Genomic DNA, 15274 nt, shown 5'->3' with positions numbered 1-15274 from the left:
AAGGACTAGCCACCCCGCTTGAAAATTTTTTCCCTCCCAGTACATACTTCCAATGGCAGAGGTTAGCCGAGTGCGCAAAGTTATCCAAGTCTCTTGTGCTATCATCTGGTGCTTGTTAGCCGCTGGCCCAGTTTTTGGATTCGCTGCTATCAAGCCGATATTGTTGAAAGAGGGTGTCTACAGCGAGAAATGTGATATCAAAGTGAACTCGTCCGGACACCCTGTGTCTTGCGTGGCCCAAGATTTGTCCTTGAATTTTCTTTTTACTGTGGCATGCATGGTTACCAACATTTCAGCTCTCCCTGTTGGTTCATTACTAGATGAGTACGGACCAAAAGTTTCAGGAATCATTGGCTCCTTTATCATCTTTTTGGGTGCCACCACATTGCTGTTTGCCAAATCGATCTCTTTTATTGATGGGTACCTTTGTGGATATACATTGTTGGCTTTGGGCGGTCCGTTTGTGTTCATCTCATGTTTCCAGTTGGCAAACAGCTTTCCCAAAAACTCTGGGCTCATTTTGGCTCTCTTGACCGGAGCATTTGACTCGCTGTCTGCATTGTTTCTCGTTTACAGACTTATTTACACCAATGTGACCCACTTGTCTGTCCACCAGTTTTTCCTTTACTACTTAGTGGTGCCTATTTTCATTTTCCTCTGTCAAATCACCATTATGCCTACCGACTCTTACAAAACTGTGGGCACGTTGGCAAAGATTGCAGAAACAGCCATCGACGAAACCGGAAAGCCTTTGGATAAGGATTTGCTTATTCCATCTGACAGAAACACAGCAGATGATACTGCAGTGTACTACCAGCCCACTGTTGGAGAAACCACGTCTCTTCTCATTAGAAGAGGATCTTATACTTCATTTGCCGACAGAAGAGACTCTACTATACTGCGTGCTTCACGGTGCTCGGTGAAATCTGTGTACGAACAACAGGCTGAAGACAAATTGTACGAATCTACTGGAGGCGTTTTTGGCGTGATGCACGGCTATACAATAACTGAGCAATTGAAGTCTCCCTGGTTCTTGTTGATGACAATCTTCACTACCATTCAAATGCTTCGAATCAACTATTTTGTCGCCACTATCAGAGCGCAAGAATTGTATCTTTATGGAGACGAAGAGATTGCTACAAAGATTAACCACTTTTTTGACTTTGCCTTGCCATTGGGCGGACTAGTAGCGATCCCATTTATTGGCTTGATATTGGACAACTTGACCACGGTAAGTGTTTTGAGAATCCTTTCAGCCATTTCCATTATTATTGGTGTTCTTGGCTGTTTGTCGTGGCTTCCTGCGACGTATCTTGGGATCCTTCTTTTGGTGGTCTATAGACCCTTCTATTACACAGCAGTTTCTGATTTCTGCGCCAAAGTTTTCGGCTTCGAAACTTTTGGTACAGTCTATGGCACAATCATTTGCTTTTCAGGTTTGTGCAATATCTTACAACAAGTCATGGACAGTATCACACACAATTACCTTGATATGAATCCAATCCCTATTAATGCGCTTTTGACCGGCTTGACAGTGGTTTTCGCCTTTGCTATAGTGCGTTTTGTCACTTCGCAAGAAACTTCTATGCGCAGACAAAACTTGGAGATCGAAGCGCAAGAGGCTTCGATTGGTTCAGTACCTCATTAAAAACATTTCTTCCGCTTTCTCTTGAGGATATGCCTACTTTCGCTCTCATTTCAAAATAATCCATGTTAATAATATACAAATACCAGTGCGTTTAGTAGAGTTTGCGGCGAGTTTTCCTCTGCGCTTTCAACTCATCCGCCGCCAAATCAGGATCCAAAGATGCCAACTCGGGAATGCCACTCACATGTGTCTCTGGCAGGTCCTGGTCTCTTGAATCAGAAACGTTTGTTTCTGAATTAGCCTTCTCAATATCGTAAGGCAAAGCCTCATCGTCAGGAATCTCAAACTGTACTTCTGCGTCTTCGTTCAGCATTCTTACTTGGCCGACTTTTTCTTTGAAGCTTTGTCTTCCTTTTCGATTTGTCTTCTCGAACCTTTAATAAGTTCCAAATGACCAACTCTGCTAGCAATCAACTTTTCTGTCCCGATAGAAGAACCCACAGATTGCTTCAACTTAAAAGCTTGTTTAGCTGTGGCTTTCTTGGGTTTAAGAATCAAAGGGGCAGCTGCTCGCAAGTTAGATTGCTTTTTTGTGACTCTGCCTTTGGCCTTGGACTTCAACTTAAGGTTTCCCTGAGCCATTATCAAGAAGAGCTAGTTGGAGAACGAGATGAGATGAATTGGTGCAGGACCTTTGGGCGTTTCTTGGACCCGATGAGATTGAGCACGGTCATTGGTAAGGGAAAATTTCACCTCAATATGAATCATTTATTATTGAATTTATTGATGTGATAAAGTTAATCGCCATCACTATTCATTTATCCCCAGTACCTTCGAAGTCTGTTTCTGTAATGTCCATACATTCGTTCGTTAAACTTGTTCGACCTGATTAGGTTCAAAATTCCTTCTCTTCACCGATCACTTACTTTGTACTAAACACCTTGTCTGTACAACAATCATACAATATCACATTTACTCATGTGAAGTTGCTCAAGATCTTCACATCGCCGTATCATCTCATCATTCATCAATGAGTGCGAATAATTAATTGACTCTGACTCTGTCGCGATAGAAAAACGCTTCAATTTCCTGCGTGGGTTTTTTGTCCTTTCACCTCCAGGTCTATTTAGCGTTTTAGCAAATACAAACTTGACTCGAAGCAAATCTTGAGCGACGCTGCTGCCTCAAGATCTCTTGCCCTGTCTGAACCCATATGAGTGACAGTTTTCTTATTTTGCCGGGCCCAAGCGCCTTGTCTCGCTTCAGAGTCAGCACCTTGGTCCAGGAGCTTGAAAAAAAATTGGGCCACGCTGGTGTCATCTCCGATGTGAGTTCCGCCTATACCCACTATGTGTCGTTGAAAAAAGACTTGACCGCTGCGCAATTGAAGTTGGTGGAGATTTTGTTGACGTATGATTCTCCAGTCGATTTGACTGTGGAGTCGAACAAATTGTTGCAACAGTTGGCTGTCGTTTCGGGCGACGCCGTTGACACCGCTGAGTTTGCGCCTTTGGAAGAGAAAAACGCCGTCTTGGTGCGTGTTTTGCCCAGAGCAGGCACCATCTCTCCTTGGTCTTCTAAAGCCACAGATATTTCTAATATCTGTGGTTTGGGCGACTTTGTCGAGCGTATCGAGCGTGGAATGTCTTTGTTGATCACTGCGAAACCTGGATTTCCATTGCTTCAGCACTTGCGTGAGCTGAAGGGCGAATTGTTGACTTCAGTCTTCGATCGCATGACCCAGACTTTGTTCTTTAATGACGATGCTCCTCACCACGATGATTTGTTTGCCCACCATTCGCCCAAACCTTTGGTTGAAGTGGACATCTCGGGAGACAAGTTGGTGCAAGCTAACAAAGACTTGGGATTGGCATTGGACCAAGGTGAAATCGATTACTTAATCCATGCTTTCAACACAGTTATTGGAAGGAAACCAACTGACGTTGAACTTTTCATGTTTGCCCAGGTCAACTCCGAACACTGTCGTCACAAAATCTTCAATGCGGATTGGACCATTGACGGTGTAAAGAAGGACATGTCTTTGTTCCAAATGATTCGTAACACTCACAAGAAAAATCCACAATATACCGTTTCCGCATACTCTGATAATGCTGCGGTTTTCGAGGGTCCTTTGGGTTACGTCTTCACCCCAGATTTCAAGACAAAGGAATGGAAATCTATCCGCGAGAATGTGTTCACCTTGGTGAAAGTCGAAACCCACAATCACCCTACTGCTGTTTCTCCTTTCCCGGGTGCTGCCACAGGTTCTGGTGGTGAAATTAGAGATGAGGGTGCTGTTGGTCGTGGATCTAAGTCCAAGGCTGGCTTGTCTGGATTCTCTGTTTCTGACTTGAACATTCCTACATTACCCCAACCATGGGAAAGAGACGTAGGAAAACCTGACCACATTGCTTCTGCTTTAGATATTATGATTGAGGCTCCAATCGGCTCTGCTGCGTTTAACAACGAGTTCGGTAGACCTGCTATCAATGGTTATTTCCGGACTTTGACCACTGAGGTCAAAAACCACAATGGCGATCCAGAGTTGAGAGGCTTCCATAAACCAATCATGTTGGCAGGTGGTATGGGTGCTATTCGTCCAGATTTGGCATTGAAAAACACAAAGATCACTCCTGGAGCTCACCTTATTGTTCTCGGTGGCCAATGTATGTTAATTGGTTTGGGCGGAGGTGCTGCATCTTCTGTTTCTTCTGGTGAGGGTTCGGCCGACTTGGACTTTGCATCCGTTCAACGTGGAAACCCAGAAATCCAAAGAAGAGCGCAACAGGTTATCGACGCTTGTGTTTCGCTTGGCGCAAAGGGAAACCCAATCCAATCCATTCATGATGTTGGAGCTGGTGGATTGTCTAACGCTTTGCCTGAGTTGGTCCATGACAACGACTTGGGTGCCCAATTCGAGTTGCGTCTGATCTTGTCCTTGGAACCTGGAATGTCTCCTATGGAGATCTGGTGTAACGAATCTCAAGAAAGATACGTTTTGGGAGTGGCTCCAGAAAACCTCGAGTTGTTCAAGGGTATTTGTGAAAGAGAAAGAGCTCCTTTTGCCGTCGTCGGAACAGCCACAGAAGAACAACGCTTGGTTTTGCACGACTCGCTTTTGAAGACCACTCCAATTGACTTGGACATGTCTGTTTTGTTCGGAAAGCCACCCAAGATGGCCAGAACTGCCCTCACGCAAAACTTGCGCTTGGAGCCATTCTCTACTGCAAACTTGGACTTCAGCCAAGCCGTTGAACGTGTCTTGCAGCTCCCAGCTGTGGGCTCCAAGAACTTCTTGATCACCATTGGTGACCGTTTTGTCACCGGTTTGGTTGATCGTGACCAAATGGTTGGACCATGGCAAGTCCCTGTTGCCGATGTTGGTGTGACAGCAACTTCGCTCGGTGAAACCGTTGTCACCACAGGAGAAGCCATGGCTATGGGTGAAAAACCGACTTTGGCCTTGATTTCCGCATCGGCATCAGCAAAGATGTGTGTGGCTGAATCGTTGCTCAATGTTTTTGCTGCCCATATCCCAGCCATTGACACAGTGAAGTTGTCTGCTAACTGGATGTCCGCTGCTCTGCATGATGGAGAGGGTGCCAAGTTGTACGAAGCTGTGCAAGCAGTGGGCTTGGACTTGTGTCCAGATTTGGGTGTAGCAATTCCTGTCGGAAAGGACTCCATGTCCATGAAGATGAAGTGGGACAACAAAGAAGTTGCTGCACCTTTGTCTTTGTGTGTGACGGCGTTTGCCCCTGTTGTGAATACTTCTCACACCTGGACTCCTCAACTTAAATTTGTTGGCGAAGACACAGTGTTGGTGTTGGTGGATTTGGCATCTGATGTTTCCAAAGCATTGGGTGGCTCTGCATTGGCCCAAGTTTACCAGCAAGTTGGTAATTCCGCTCCAACAGTTCGTTCGCATGCACTTTTCAAGGGTTTCTTGAATGCCTTGATTGCTTTGCACAAAGACTTGGATGTCTTGGCTTATCACGACCGTTCTGAAGGTGGTTTGTTCACCACCGTTGTTGAAATGGCTTTTGCTGGCCGTTGCGGGCTTGATTTGAACGTTTCGAGCAAAGAAGATGCGTTGACTTCTTTGTTCAACGAGGAGCTTGGTGCTGTTTTCCAGATTCGCTCATCTGACCTTGAGAAGTTCTCGGAAATTTTGGCTTCTCATGGCTTGGACGAGAAATACATTTCCGTCATTGGTAAGCCACAAAAGGCTCAAACAGTCTCCGTGAAGGTTAATGGAGAGGTTGTGTATGAAAACACCAGAGCGGAGTTGCAAAAGTTGTGGAGCAACACATCTTATCACCTCCAGAAATTGAGAGACAATCCCGAAACCAGTGAACAGGAATACGCTTCTATTTCTGACGACAACGACCCTGGTTTGTCTTATCAATTGACTTTTGACCCAAAAAGCATTGGTGTTCCAGCTGGTTCCAAAAAGCCTAAGGTGGCCATTTTGAGAGAGCAAGGTGTCAATTCTCAACAAGAAATGGCATGGTCATTCCAACAGGCCGGTTTCGAAGTTTACGATGTGCACATGTCTGACATTTTGAGCGGAAGAGTCACTTTGGACCAATTTACCGGTATTGCGGCGTGCGGAGGCTTTTCTTACGGTGATGTTTTGGGCGCCGGTGCTGGCTGGGCCAAATCTGTTTTGTTCAACGACGTGGCCAGAAACGAGTTCAAAAAGTTCTTCCAGGACAGAAACGACACTTTCGCAATTGGTGCATGCAATGGTTGTCAGTTTTTGAGTCGTATCGCGGAGTTGATTCCAGGTACGGAACATTGGCCAACATTCGAGAGAAACTTGAGTGAGCAGTACGAGGCCAGATACGTCATGGTTGAGGTTGACCAGAACAATAACTCGATCTTTTTGCAAAAGTTGAAGGGTTCTAAACTTCCAATTGTCGTTGCTCATGGAGAAGGTAGAGCATCTTTCAAGGACGGGGCCACTCAAGAGTCTTTCCAAGCAGACAAGCAGTCGGTTATCAGATACATTGACAACTACGGTCAGACGGCCAAGACTTACCCATTCAATCCAAATGGTTCTCCTGATGGCATTGCGGGTATTTCTAACGCTAGTGGACGTGTTTTGGCTATGATGCCTCACCCAGAGAGAACTACCCGTTTGGAGTCCAACTCGTGGTACCCTGCAGAAAAGTATGCCGAGTGGGAAGGCTATGGGCCATGGATCGGCTTGTTCAGATCGGCAAGAGAATGGGTCGGGGACAACTTTTAAATAGATTAATTAATACGAATGAATAGCAGGAAGCATTATGTCAAGATAAAATCGCAAGGTTGAGAGATAAGATACAACAAAGCATGCATGAACCGGCGTCAATACTTACTATTGGAAGTATTCGAGGATGAAATCAAGGGGAAAATAGCACTAATATTCTAATTAGTGTCTTCAAAGGAAGTCGAGATTAGCATTCATTCGGCTGTGGCCCAAATTATTACTTTTGTGCTTCCCGTAAACTAGACAGCGAATTTGCGGGCATGAAGATTACAGCTACTCAAAAAGCTTTCTATCTCTATAGATATCAGCTGCTTACTTCGAATATCTTCAGCAATATTGAGGAGACCTAATAGTGTAGTTACTATTCTGTAGTCTGTACAGAGGTAGTTCTCCAGTCCAAATTCACGTGACTTTTATCACTTTCACACGACCAGCTGTGAAAAAGTGTTGACTGGGTCGTGTACGGACACAAACGCACTCCAGCGGTGCAAAATTTTTCAGCCTGTGTGAAAAAAAAAGTTTCTTCTTTTCTTAACTCAAACAACAATGTCTGCTCAAACCCAAAGAATCTTGTCCAAGAAGAGAAAGTTGGTCGCTGACGGTGTCTTCTACGCCGAATTGAACGAATTCTTCACCAGAGAATTGGCCGAACAAGGTTACGCTGGTGTTGAGGTCAGAAAGACCAACACCAAGACTGAAGTCATTGTTAAGGCTTCTAACACCCAAGGTGTTTTGGGTGAGCAAGGTAGAAGAATCCACGAATTGACTTCTTTGATTGTCAAGAGATTCAAGTTGCCTCAAGACGGTATTGTCATCTACGCTGAGAGAGTTGAAGAGAGAGCTCTTTCTGCTGCTGTCCAAGCCGAGGCTTTGAAGGCTAAGTTGTTGAGTGGTTTGCCAATCAGAAGAGCCGCTTACGGTGTCTTGAGATTCACCATGGCTGCTGGTGCCAAGGGTGTTGAGGTTGTCATTTCTGGTAAGTTGAGAGCTGCCAGAGCCAAGTCCCAAAAGTACGCTGACGGTTTCATGATCCACTCTGGTCAACCAACCAGAGAGTTCATTGACACTGCCATCAGACACGTTTTGATGAGACAAGGTGTTTTGGGTATCAGAGTCAAGATCATGAGAGACCCAGCTAAGAACAAGTTCGGTCCAAAGGCTTTGCCAGATGCTGTCATGATTGCTGAGTACAAGGAGGAGGACGAGTCTGTTCCAGCTCCAACTGTCAAGGTCTACAAGCAAGCTGAGCCAGCTGCTGCCGAGGCCACTGCTTAAACTGTCTAATCTCTGTTTAATACATGTCGATCGGAATGTCTTGTAATCATAACCTGTAAAATATGCCAAAGGATGTGTGGGTATGTCTAGTAGACAATTTAGATCTTATCTAAGCAAAGAGCATAGGATACTTGTCGCCGAATCAGCCCAACGCAAGATTTATACAATGTCGTTTAGATTGTCCCTTGCAGCTTGAACAAGTTTCTGGTTGATACAAGAAGAGGAAGTACCCCTTTAGTGCATGATCGAACGACTTGTACGCAAATTTTCACTCGCTAACTTCACAGTTGGATGAAGAATAGGAATAACTTCAAAATGTTGGACTGATGGTATCGGAGATGCTTTCGTGGTGTGGCTTCTACAAACGGATAAAATACAGACTTTAGCATTCCCCTGAACTAATCGTACAGAACGAGAACTTTCTTCGTAAGATAGTTAATGTGTTAACATCAGAAAAATTAATGCAGATTATAGAGCTTTCTACGCGAATACGCCCCAGCCTGACGTAAGTTTTTTTTTTTTTTTTTTTTTTTTCTCATCCTATCTTGGCGCGGTGACTATCTGCGTGTCTTGTGCCATTATTGTGTGAATCAACTTCAAACCAGCTTTATAAGATTCCGAACTGTTTTTGAACACTGTTTGGTGGCAGCTACTGGAATCTTTGTTCATGCTCAAGACCTACACTTTTGGTGTGGAAAATCATCCGGAAAGCCACACTTAGCATGTTAGGAGGCGATTTCCATCCGCAATATTCGAGTACGCTTCCATCATTCTCCATCCATTACGTAACTCTGTGATATACTATTTTTCGTATCCACCTGCTCGTAGCTCACTGTTGTTTTCTTATCCCTGTCGTATTTTCCTCAATTTGTACGATCCATCAGCAGATTGTATGCTGATTAATGTGAAAGTCCTGCACATGTTGCATTTTGGTCGGCTCATGCTGTCGTATTTTTCGGAGTTGTGCACACAATAGGTCATTCAAATGCGGCGCATCTGTGACGCATCTATCGTTTCGGTCCGAGGACCTTTTAACCCCTAAACCAAGCCAAAGCAACTTAGCAAAAACTTTCGGGTTCTTCCCAAATTTATTATTCGTAGACGTGCAAGAGTAATAAAAGACTCTGCAAAAACTTTTGTCGGAAAAATGAGGGGCAAAAATGAGGCTTGACGTCACTTCGGATGAGGGGAGCGGAGTATCATTTCGGAGTTACCCCAGAATATGCGCGATCCGCAGCTCCGTCGGAAGTACATGTCCAGCAGTCTATAAAAGAGACTTGCCATCTCCCCCGTTTCCCATTCTTTTTTTTTTTTCCTCATCCTCCAAGTTCTATCTCAGCTACTTCAATACACTGCTGAAACACCTATCGAAAAACAAATTGATTACTTCACTGAATAACTCCTTGAAAGCAAACTCGCATACAAACAACAATACAATGTCTACCCCAATGAAGTTTTTGGAATTATCTAACAAGGTGTCGGAGCCATTTGTGATCCCTAATGTGTCTCCAACCTCGCCACCTTTGGCTCCATCTGACTCGCAAGCCCCAAGCCCTGTGCTTGATTCGACTATCTGTAGAGACAGACAGATTTCGATTGTGGAACTCAACTAGAGTTCTTATGGGATAAGGGATGGTTACGACTTCAGTTCTTGCTAGCTATTTAACACAATATTATTAGTCTATATATTTATTTAACGACCATTTTATGAACTCTTTTTGTAGTTGCGGCTAAAAGGCTTCGAAAACGTACTGTCATCCGGTGGGCCGACGCTCGGTTCCTTTCGGCTAATCTAGCGCATACGCAAATGCCCCAACGTATGCCATTTCGAGTTTTGCTATAATTGGTGATTACCCAGCATCCATGCCTGTGGTAGTGTTTTACATTTCACTTACTATATTGTTACTTGTTCATAAGTATCGTGAAATATCCAAACTATGTAATACGGGCGAATATCCGCTGTTCCGAAAAGTATATCAGCATATAAAATTTGTTATATTCCGTTAACAATCTGGATAAGCGACAATGGAAGTTGATCTTTCCCTTTTGTTATCAAGACTTAGAAAAGAGGATAGAATTCATTGTATTTCTTACCGTAGTAAGCAGTAGACAAACCGCCCAAAGCAAGCAACACCAAAGGAACAGGCTTCTTGAAGTTTGTGGACGAAGACCTGCTGAAACCTGCAACAAGCAAAGTGGATGAACAGCCCAAAGCCAATTCCAAACCCCAGTCGGCGTTGTTCTTCAACAAGTAACCAGCAACTCCATACAATGCGCCAAATGCAATGCCGGCAACCAAAGAAGGCTTTGAGTTTTTACGGAGATATCCCATTGTGCCTCCAACGAGGCACAAACCAGACAATGTGAAAGCAGGGTGTTCCATGGTTGAAATTTACTAGACGAGGACGTAGAATTTCTGAATGAGAATGTTTGTCAGCAAATGGTGCGGTCGTGTATTCACCAGTCTCCGTGCCCAGGCACATTCTACCAAATTGCCCGTGGAGAAGTTTTGGGAGAGACTCTCAATCCAACAGTTCCAAGGACAACAGCTACATGCATACAAGCAGGCGTGTTTATGGCCAACCCTGTGGGGGTAGCAGTTGTTGTGATTCACGTGACCGTGGTCACGTGATGAGAACCATTTACACCCATTTGATTGTTTTGTCCAATCCGTTGCCTGGATCGAATGATATTGGAACCAGCGTCTTTTTGTGCTGCCATCATTTTTCCCCACAAGTAGCGTACCCCTGTAACCCTGAAATTGGAGACGTGTGAAACTGTGCACCCGTACACCACGGCTTTTGGAAACGCGACTTCGAGTGGAGCGGGTGGATATCATCGTCCATCATAGGCCCGAATGGCGAGACTCACCAATGGGGTGCCGCAGCAACTAACACTACGCCACGTTTTCGGCCCAACAACAACAAAAACACAAACAAAAAATTACATCCACTTCGGGATACACGTAGAGTGACACTATCTAGTTGACGTAAACCCACCCAAGGCCAGTATTTTGGCGATGGGTGGTGAGATATTAAAAGTGAGAACTACTCTAAAGATACTGCTACCGCATAATATTAGAGTGCGCTCAACAGAGAGCGCTCTACAAAGCAGGAGGAAAAAAAAAAGACCTCGACAAAAAAAAAAACCACTCCCCTTTCTAGTTTCTTGTCTATCTCCTCCCACCCCATACTTCCTATCATAGACTAAGCACCGATTTTTTCTAGCCGATATTTCTGCCCTTGTCCCGATTCTAAACTAGTGCCCAAATTGTTTTTCGGCGCCCATGAATCTACAATCCATCCTTTCCGAAAACACGCCGCCTCCTGCTGCCTACTCCCATAACAATGTGCCCCACAGTAATCCATCGAGCTTGGGTCCAGCGAAAGGCACCGCTTCGGCACCGTACTTGGCCAATGGTATGTCCGAAGATCCGGCGCTTTTCTCCCACGTCGATCTGAGCTATTTGAAAGACTTTGAAGACCGGGTCACTGTTCTTACTAGACTCGATCATGCTATGGCTCGGGCACAGAATCTCTCTATTATCGCTGCTGAGCGTGAACGTTTGACGTCAGCCATTAGCAGAAACGAATCTTTCGCCTCCAATTACATGGACAGAATGGTTATGGAAGATGTTTTGGCTGATCCTAATGCGTCTCGATCTCTTCGAACGATCAACTGGGGTTCTACCAGAACACATCCCGATGAATCAGAGTTGGAAGCTAAGAGACTTCTGCTCGTGGAAAATGCTGCTGCACTTCTTCTGGCCGATCTCAAAGACGATGGCGATCTTGTGGATGATGCGACTGGTCTGAAAAGAGCTGCCTCTTTTGAAGCTAACGATACTAAGAGACGGAAAGCTGACGATGATGGTATTGACAAATCTCGCTCGCGTGACGCCAAAGAAAACGGTAGACTCCGCATTAAGATGTCATTGAAAGAGGCTGAGAATGCTGCGGAATCTTCTCCTGCTGCTGATGCGAAGTCGTCTCCAACAAAGACAAAGGAGTTGAAGTCTGTGATGAAACAATACGATAACACTTTTGTCGCCATTTGGAAAGATATGTCCAGAAAAGATGGTCCTAAGGTGTCTCGATTAATGCAACAAAGCAACCAGGCCAAATTGATAAACTTGAAGAAAACAGCCATTTTGGCATCAAGAGAAGCCAAACGTTGGCAGTTGAAAAATAATAAGAACCAGAAGGATTTGACTTCAAAAGCCAGACGTGCCATGAGAGAAATGTTCAATTTCTGGAAGCGTAATGAAAGGCTTGAAAGGGAAGCCCGCAAAAAGCATGAGAAGGAGATCATGGACAAGGCCAAGAAAGAAGAAGAAGACCGTGAAGCAAAGAGACAATCGAGAAAGTTGAACTTCTTGATCACACAGACAGAGTTGTATTCGCATTTCATCAGCAAAAAGATCAAAACAAGCGAAATTGAAGGTTCTGATTCGGATCCAAATTTGAAGGCTGCAAATGGCTCGAGTCATTTGGATAAATACCATGGCGTCGAAGGGGCTGCTACGGACTTCAACTCTATCGATTTTGATGATGATGACGAAGAAGCGTTGCACAGAGCTGCTGCTGCTAACGCACAAAATGCATTAAACAGTGCCAAATCCAAGGCTGAAGCTTTTGATGACGATCCATTCCGTAACCCAGATACCAATGGTGAGGAAATGAACTTCCAGAATCCTACATTAATTGGAGATATGAGTGTTACTCAGCCAAAAATGTTAAAGTGTACGTTAAAGGAATATCAAGTGAAAGGATTGAATTGGCTAGCAAACTTGTATGAACAAGGTATTAATGGTATTTTGGCCGATGAGATGGGTTTGGGTAAAACCGTTCAAAGTATTTCTGTCTTGGCGTATTTGGCCGAGACGCACAACATATGGGGTCCATATTTGGTAGTGACCCCCGCATCCACATTGCACAACTGGCAACAGGAAATCTCCAAGTTTGTTCCAGAGTTCAAAGTTTTACCGTACTGGGGTAATGCTAAAGATCGGAAGGTTTTGAGAAAATTTTGGGACAGGAAGAGTGTCAGATATGGAAAGGATGCGCCATTTCATGTGTTGGTGACGTCCTATCAGTTGGTTGTTGCCGACGCGCCATACTTCCAGAAGATGAAATGGCAATATATGATCTTGGATGAGGCCCAGGCCATCAAGTCCTCTCAATCCTCGAGGTGGAAGTCTTTGTTGAGCTTCTCTTGCCGAAACCGTTTGTTACTTACTGGTACCCCTATTCAAAATTCCATGCAAGAATTGTGGGCATTATTGCATTTTATCATGCCTTCGCTTTTTGACTCGCATGATGAGTTTAGTGATTGGTTTTCTAAAGATATCGAAAGTCATGCGCAGTCAAACACACAATTGAACGAGCAACAGTTGAAGCGTTTGCACGTTATTTTGAAGCCATTCATGTTGAGACGTGTGAAGAAGAACGTTCAGAGTGAACTTGGTGACAAGGTAGAAATCGATATCTACTGTGATTTGACAAACAGACAAAAGAAGTATTACCAAATGTTGAAATCCCAGATTTCCATTATGGACTTGCTATCTAATAGCTCTAACGATGAAAGCAACCAGTCATTGATGAATTTGGTGATGCAATTCAGAAAAGTGTGCAATCATCCAGACTTATTCGAAAGAGCTGACGTGGAATCTAGCTTTACATTTGGTACATTTGCGGAGACAAGCTCCTTTTTACGTGAATCAGAGTTAGAACTTTACTATTCCTTGAAGAATCTGATTCACTTCGACTTGCCTCGACAAATTTATCAAGAGTTACTAGTCCCTAGCGAAAAGAGTAACGTTGGTTCTAAAAACAAAATTTATGAGATGTTCAGCATTTACAACCCTGAAAATATAACACATGACGATACTTTGGACAATTTTGGGTGGTTAAGATTTGTTGACGCATCCCCAGCGGAGTTAAAACAATACACCAAGAAAAACCTTCTTGAGAGAGCAATTTCATTGCGTGAGTACTCAAGTATTAATTACGATGGTATTAATCGTTTCAAGTACTTTTATGATGACGATGAACAATTTGTTCCTCAAAACAAACGTCTCTTGATCCTGGAACTCAATAACGATAATTGCGTCAAATCAAACTCCGTCGTTTTCAACCAACTATTTTCAATTAAGGACAAAGTTTATGTTGATATGTATATGAACGTCCTTCAAGCTGCTGCTCATCCAAAGGTATCATGCGCTCCAATTAATTTGAGATGCAGCAATTACATGTGTTCTCAAGACTACGACACAGTGTTATTCGATCAAGAAATCAGATCGTCCTTAGTGCCACTCTCATTGAATACGGAGCTTGATTTGATGAAAGACAAAGTACCTATATCTGAGTATCCAAAGTCTGACATGCTTCCGGCACCAATCAACAATTTCATCGATTATTCTAATATCCGGATGCCTTCGATGACTAGGTTCATTACTGAATCCGGTAAGTTGAGTAAGCTTGACAAATTATTAGATGAACTCAAACAGAATGACCACAGAGTGTTGGTTTATTTCCAAATGACGAAGATGATGGACTTGATGGAGGAATTCTTAACCTTCAGACAGCATAATTATGTCCGTTTGGACGGATCCTCGAAGTTGGAAGATAGAAGAGACTTGGTTCATGACTGGCAAACAAAGCCTGAAATATTTGTTTTCCTTTTATCTACAAGAGCTGGTGGATTAGGTATTAACTTGACTGCTGCAGATACTGTCATCTTCTATGATTCCGATTGGAATCCAACAATTGATTCCCAAGCCATGGATAGAGCTCACAGATTGGGCCAAACAAAGCAGGTTACAGTGTACAGACTCTTGACGAAGGGTACAATCGAAGAAAGAATGAGAGATCGTGCCAAGCAAAAGGAACAGGTTCAACAAGTTGTGATGGAAGGTAAATCTTCCTTTGGAAAGAAGAAGGAGGATACAGCAAGCAAGAAGAAGGATGTTGCTTTCCTCCTTTTGGGCGGGGATGAAAATGGCGACTCCAATTCCAAGGATACGTCTGGTGAAACTAGCACTGAGGCGTCAACACCCAAAGAACCCATGTCCCAAGCATTGGAGGCGATGTATCATGAAGGCGAGGGTGAGTTTTCTGGCAATATCACACCTGTGCCGTAATTCAAAACAAGAAATT

At 43.9% G+C, this 15274-nt stretch overlaps 6 protein-coding genes across 6 annotated transcripts; 4 read left to right on the top strand and 2 right to left on the bottom strand. All coding sequences in view use genetic code 12, as the record gives it.

Moving 5' to 3' along the window:
- Positions 1–52: 52 nt before the first annotated feature.
- Positions 53–1648, top strand: FOB63_004675 (uncharacterized protein; the record flags this gene model as incomplete). Its single annotated transcript, XM_002617676.2, has 1 exon — positions 53–1648. One exon carries the CDS (start codon positions 53–55, stop codon positions 1646–1648), a length of 1596 nt encoding a protein of 531 aa, XP_002617722.2.
- Positions 1649–1739: 91 nt separating this feature from the next.
- Positions 1740–2230, bottom strand: FOB63_004674 (uncharacterized protein; the record flags this gene model as incomplete). Its single annotated transcript, XM_066102422.1, has 2 exons — positions 1740–1966; positions 2023–2230. The coding sequence occupies 2 exons, from the start codon at positions 2228–2230 to the stop codon at positions 1740–1742; spliced, it is 435 nt and encodes a 144-aa protein (XP_065958190.1).
- Positions 2231–2801: 571 nt separating this feature from the next.
- Positions 2802–6842, top strand: ADE6 (phosphoribosylformylglycinamidine synthase; the record flags this gene model as incomplete). The annotated part of the gene is made up of 1 exon (XM_002617678.2): positions 2802–6842. One exon carries the CDS (start codon positions 2802–2804, stop codon positions 6840–6842), a length of 4041 nt encoding a protein of 1346 aa, XP_002617724.2.
- Positions 6843–7388: 546 nt separating this feature from the next.
- On the top strand, positions 7389–8117 carry RPS3 (40S ribosomal protein uS3; the record flags this gene model as incomplete). The annotated part of the gene is made up of 1 exon (XM_002617679.1): positions 7389–8117. The coding sequence occupies one exon, from the start codon at positions 7389–7391 to the stop codon at positions 8115–8117; it is 729 nt and encodes a 242-aa protein (XP_002617725.1).
- Positions 8118–10176: 2059 nt separating this feature from the next.
- On the bottom strand, positions 10177–10500 carry FOB63_004671 (uncharacterized protein; the record flags this gene model as incomplete). The annotated part of the gene is made up of 1 exon (XM_002617681.2): positions 10177–10500. One exon carries the CDS (start codon positions 10498–10500, stop codon positions 10177–10179), a length of 324 nt encoding a protein of 107 aa, XP_002617727.1.
- A 903-nt stretch (positions 10501–11403) lies between these two features.
- FOB63_004670 (chromatin-remodeling ATPase) lies at positions 11404–15258 on the top strand (the record flags this gene model as incomplete). Its single annotated transcript, XM_002617682.2, has 1 exon — positions 11404–15258. The coding sequence occupies one exon, from the start codon at positions 11404–11406 to the stop codon at positions 15256–15258; it is 3855 nt and encodes a 1284-aa protein (XP_002617728.2).
- Between the last annotated feature and the right edge of the window lie 16 nt (positions 15259–15274).

This window comes from Clavispora lusitaniae (genome assembly GCF_014636115.1).
Source record: "Clavispora lusitaniae strain FDAARGOS_655 chromosome Unknown tig00002663_pilon, whole genome shotgun sequence".
In the NCBI taxonomy this organism is placed as follows: domain Eukaryota; kingdom Fungi; phylum Ascomycota; class Pichiomycetes; order Serinales; family Metschnikowiaceae; genus Clavispora; species Clavispora lusitaniae.
The sequence above is the reverse complement of the archived record's forward strand: the minus strand, read 5'-3'. Positions and strand labels throughout refer to the sequence as shown.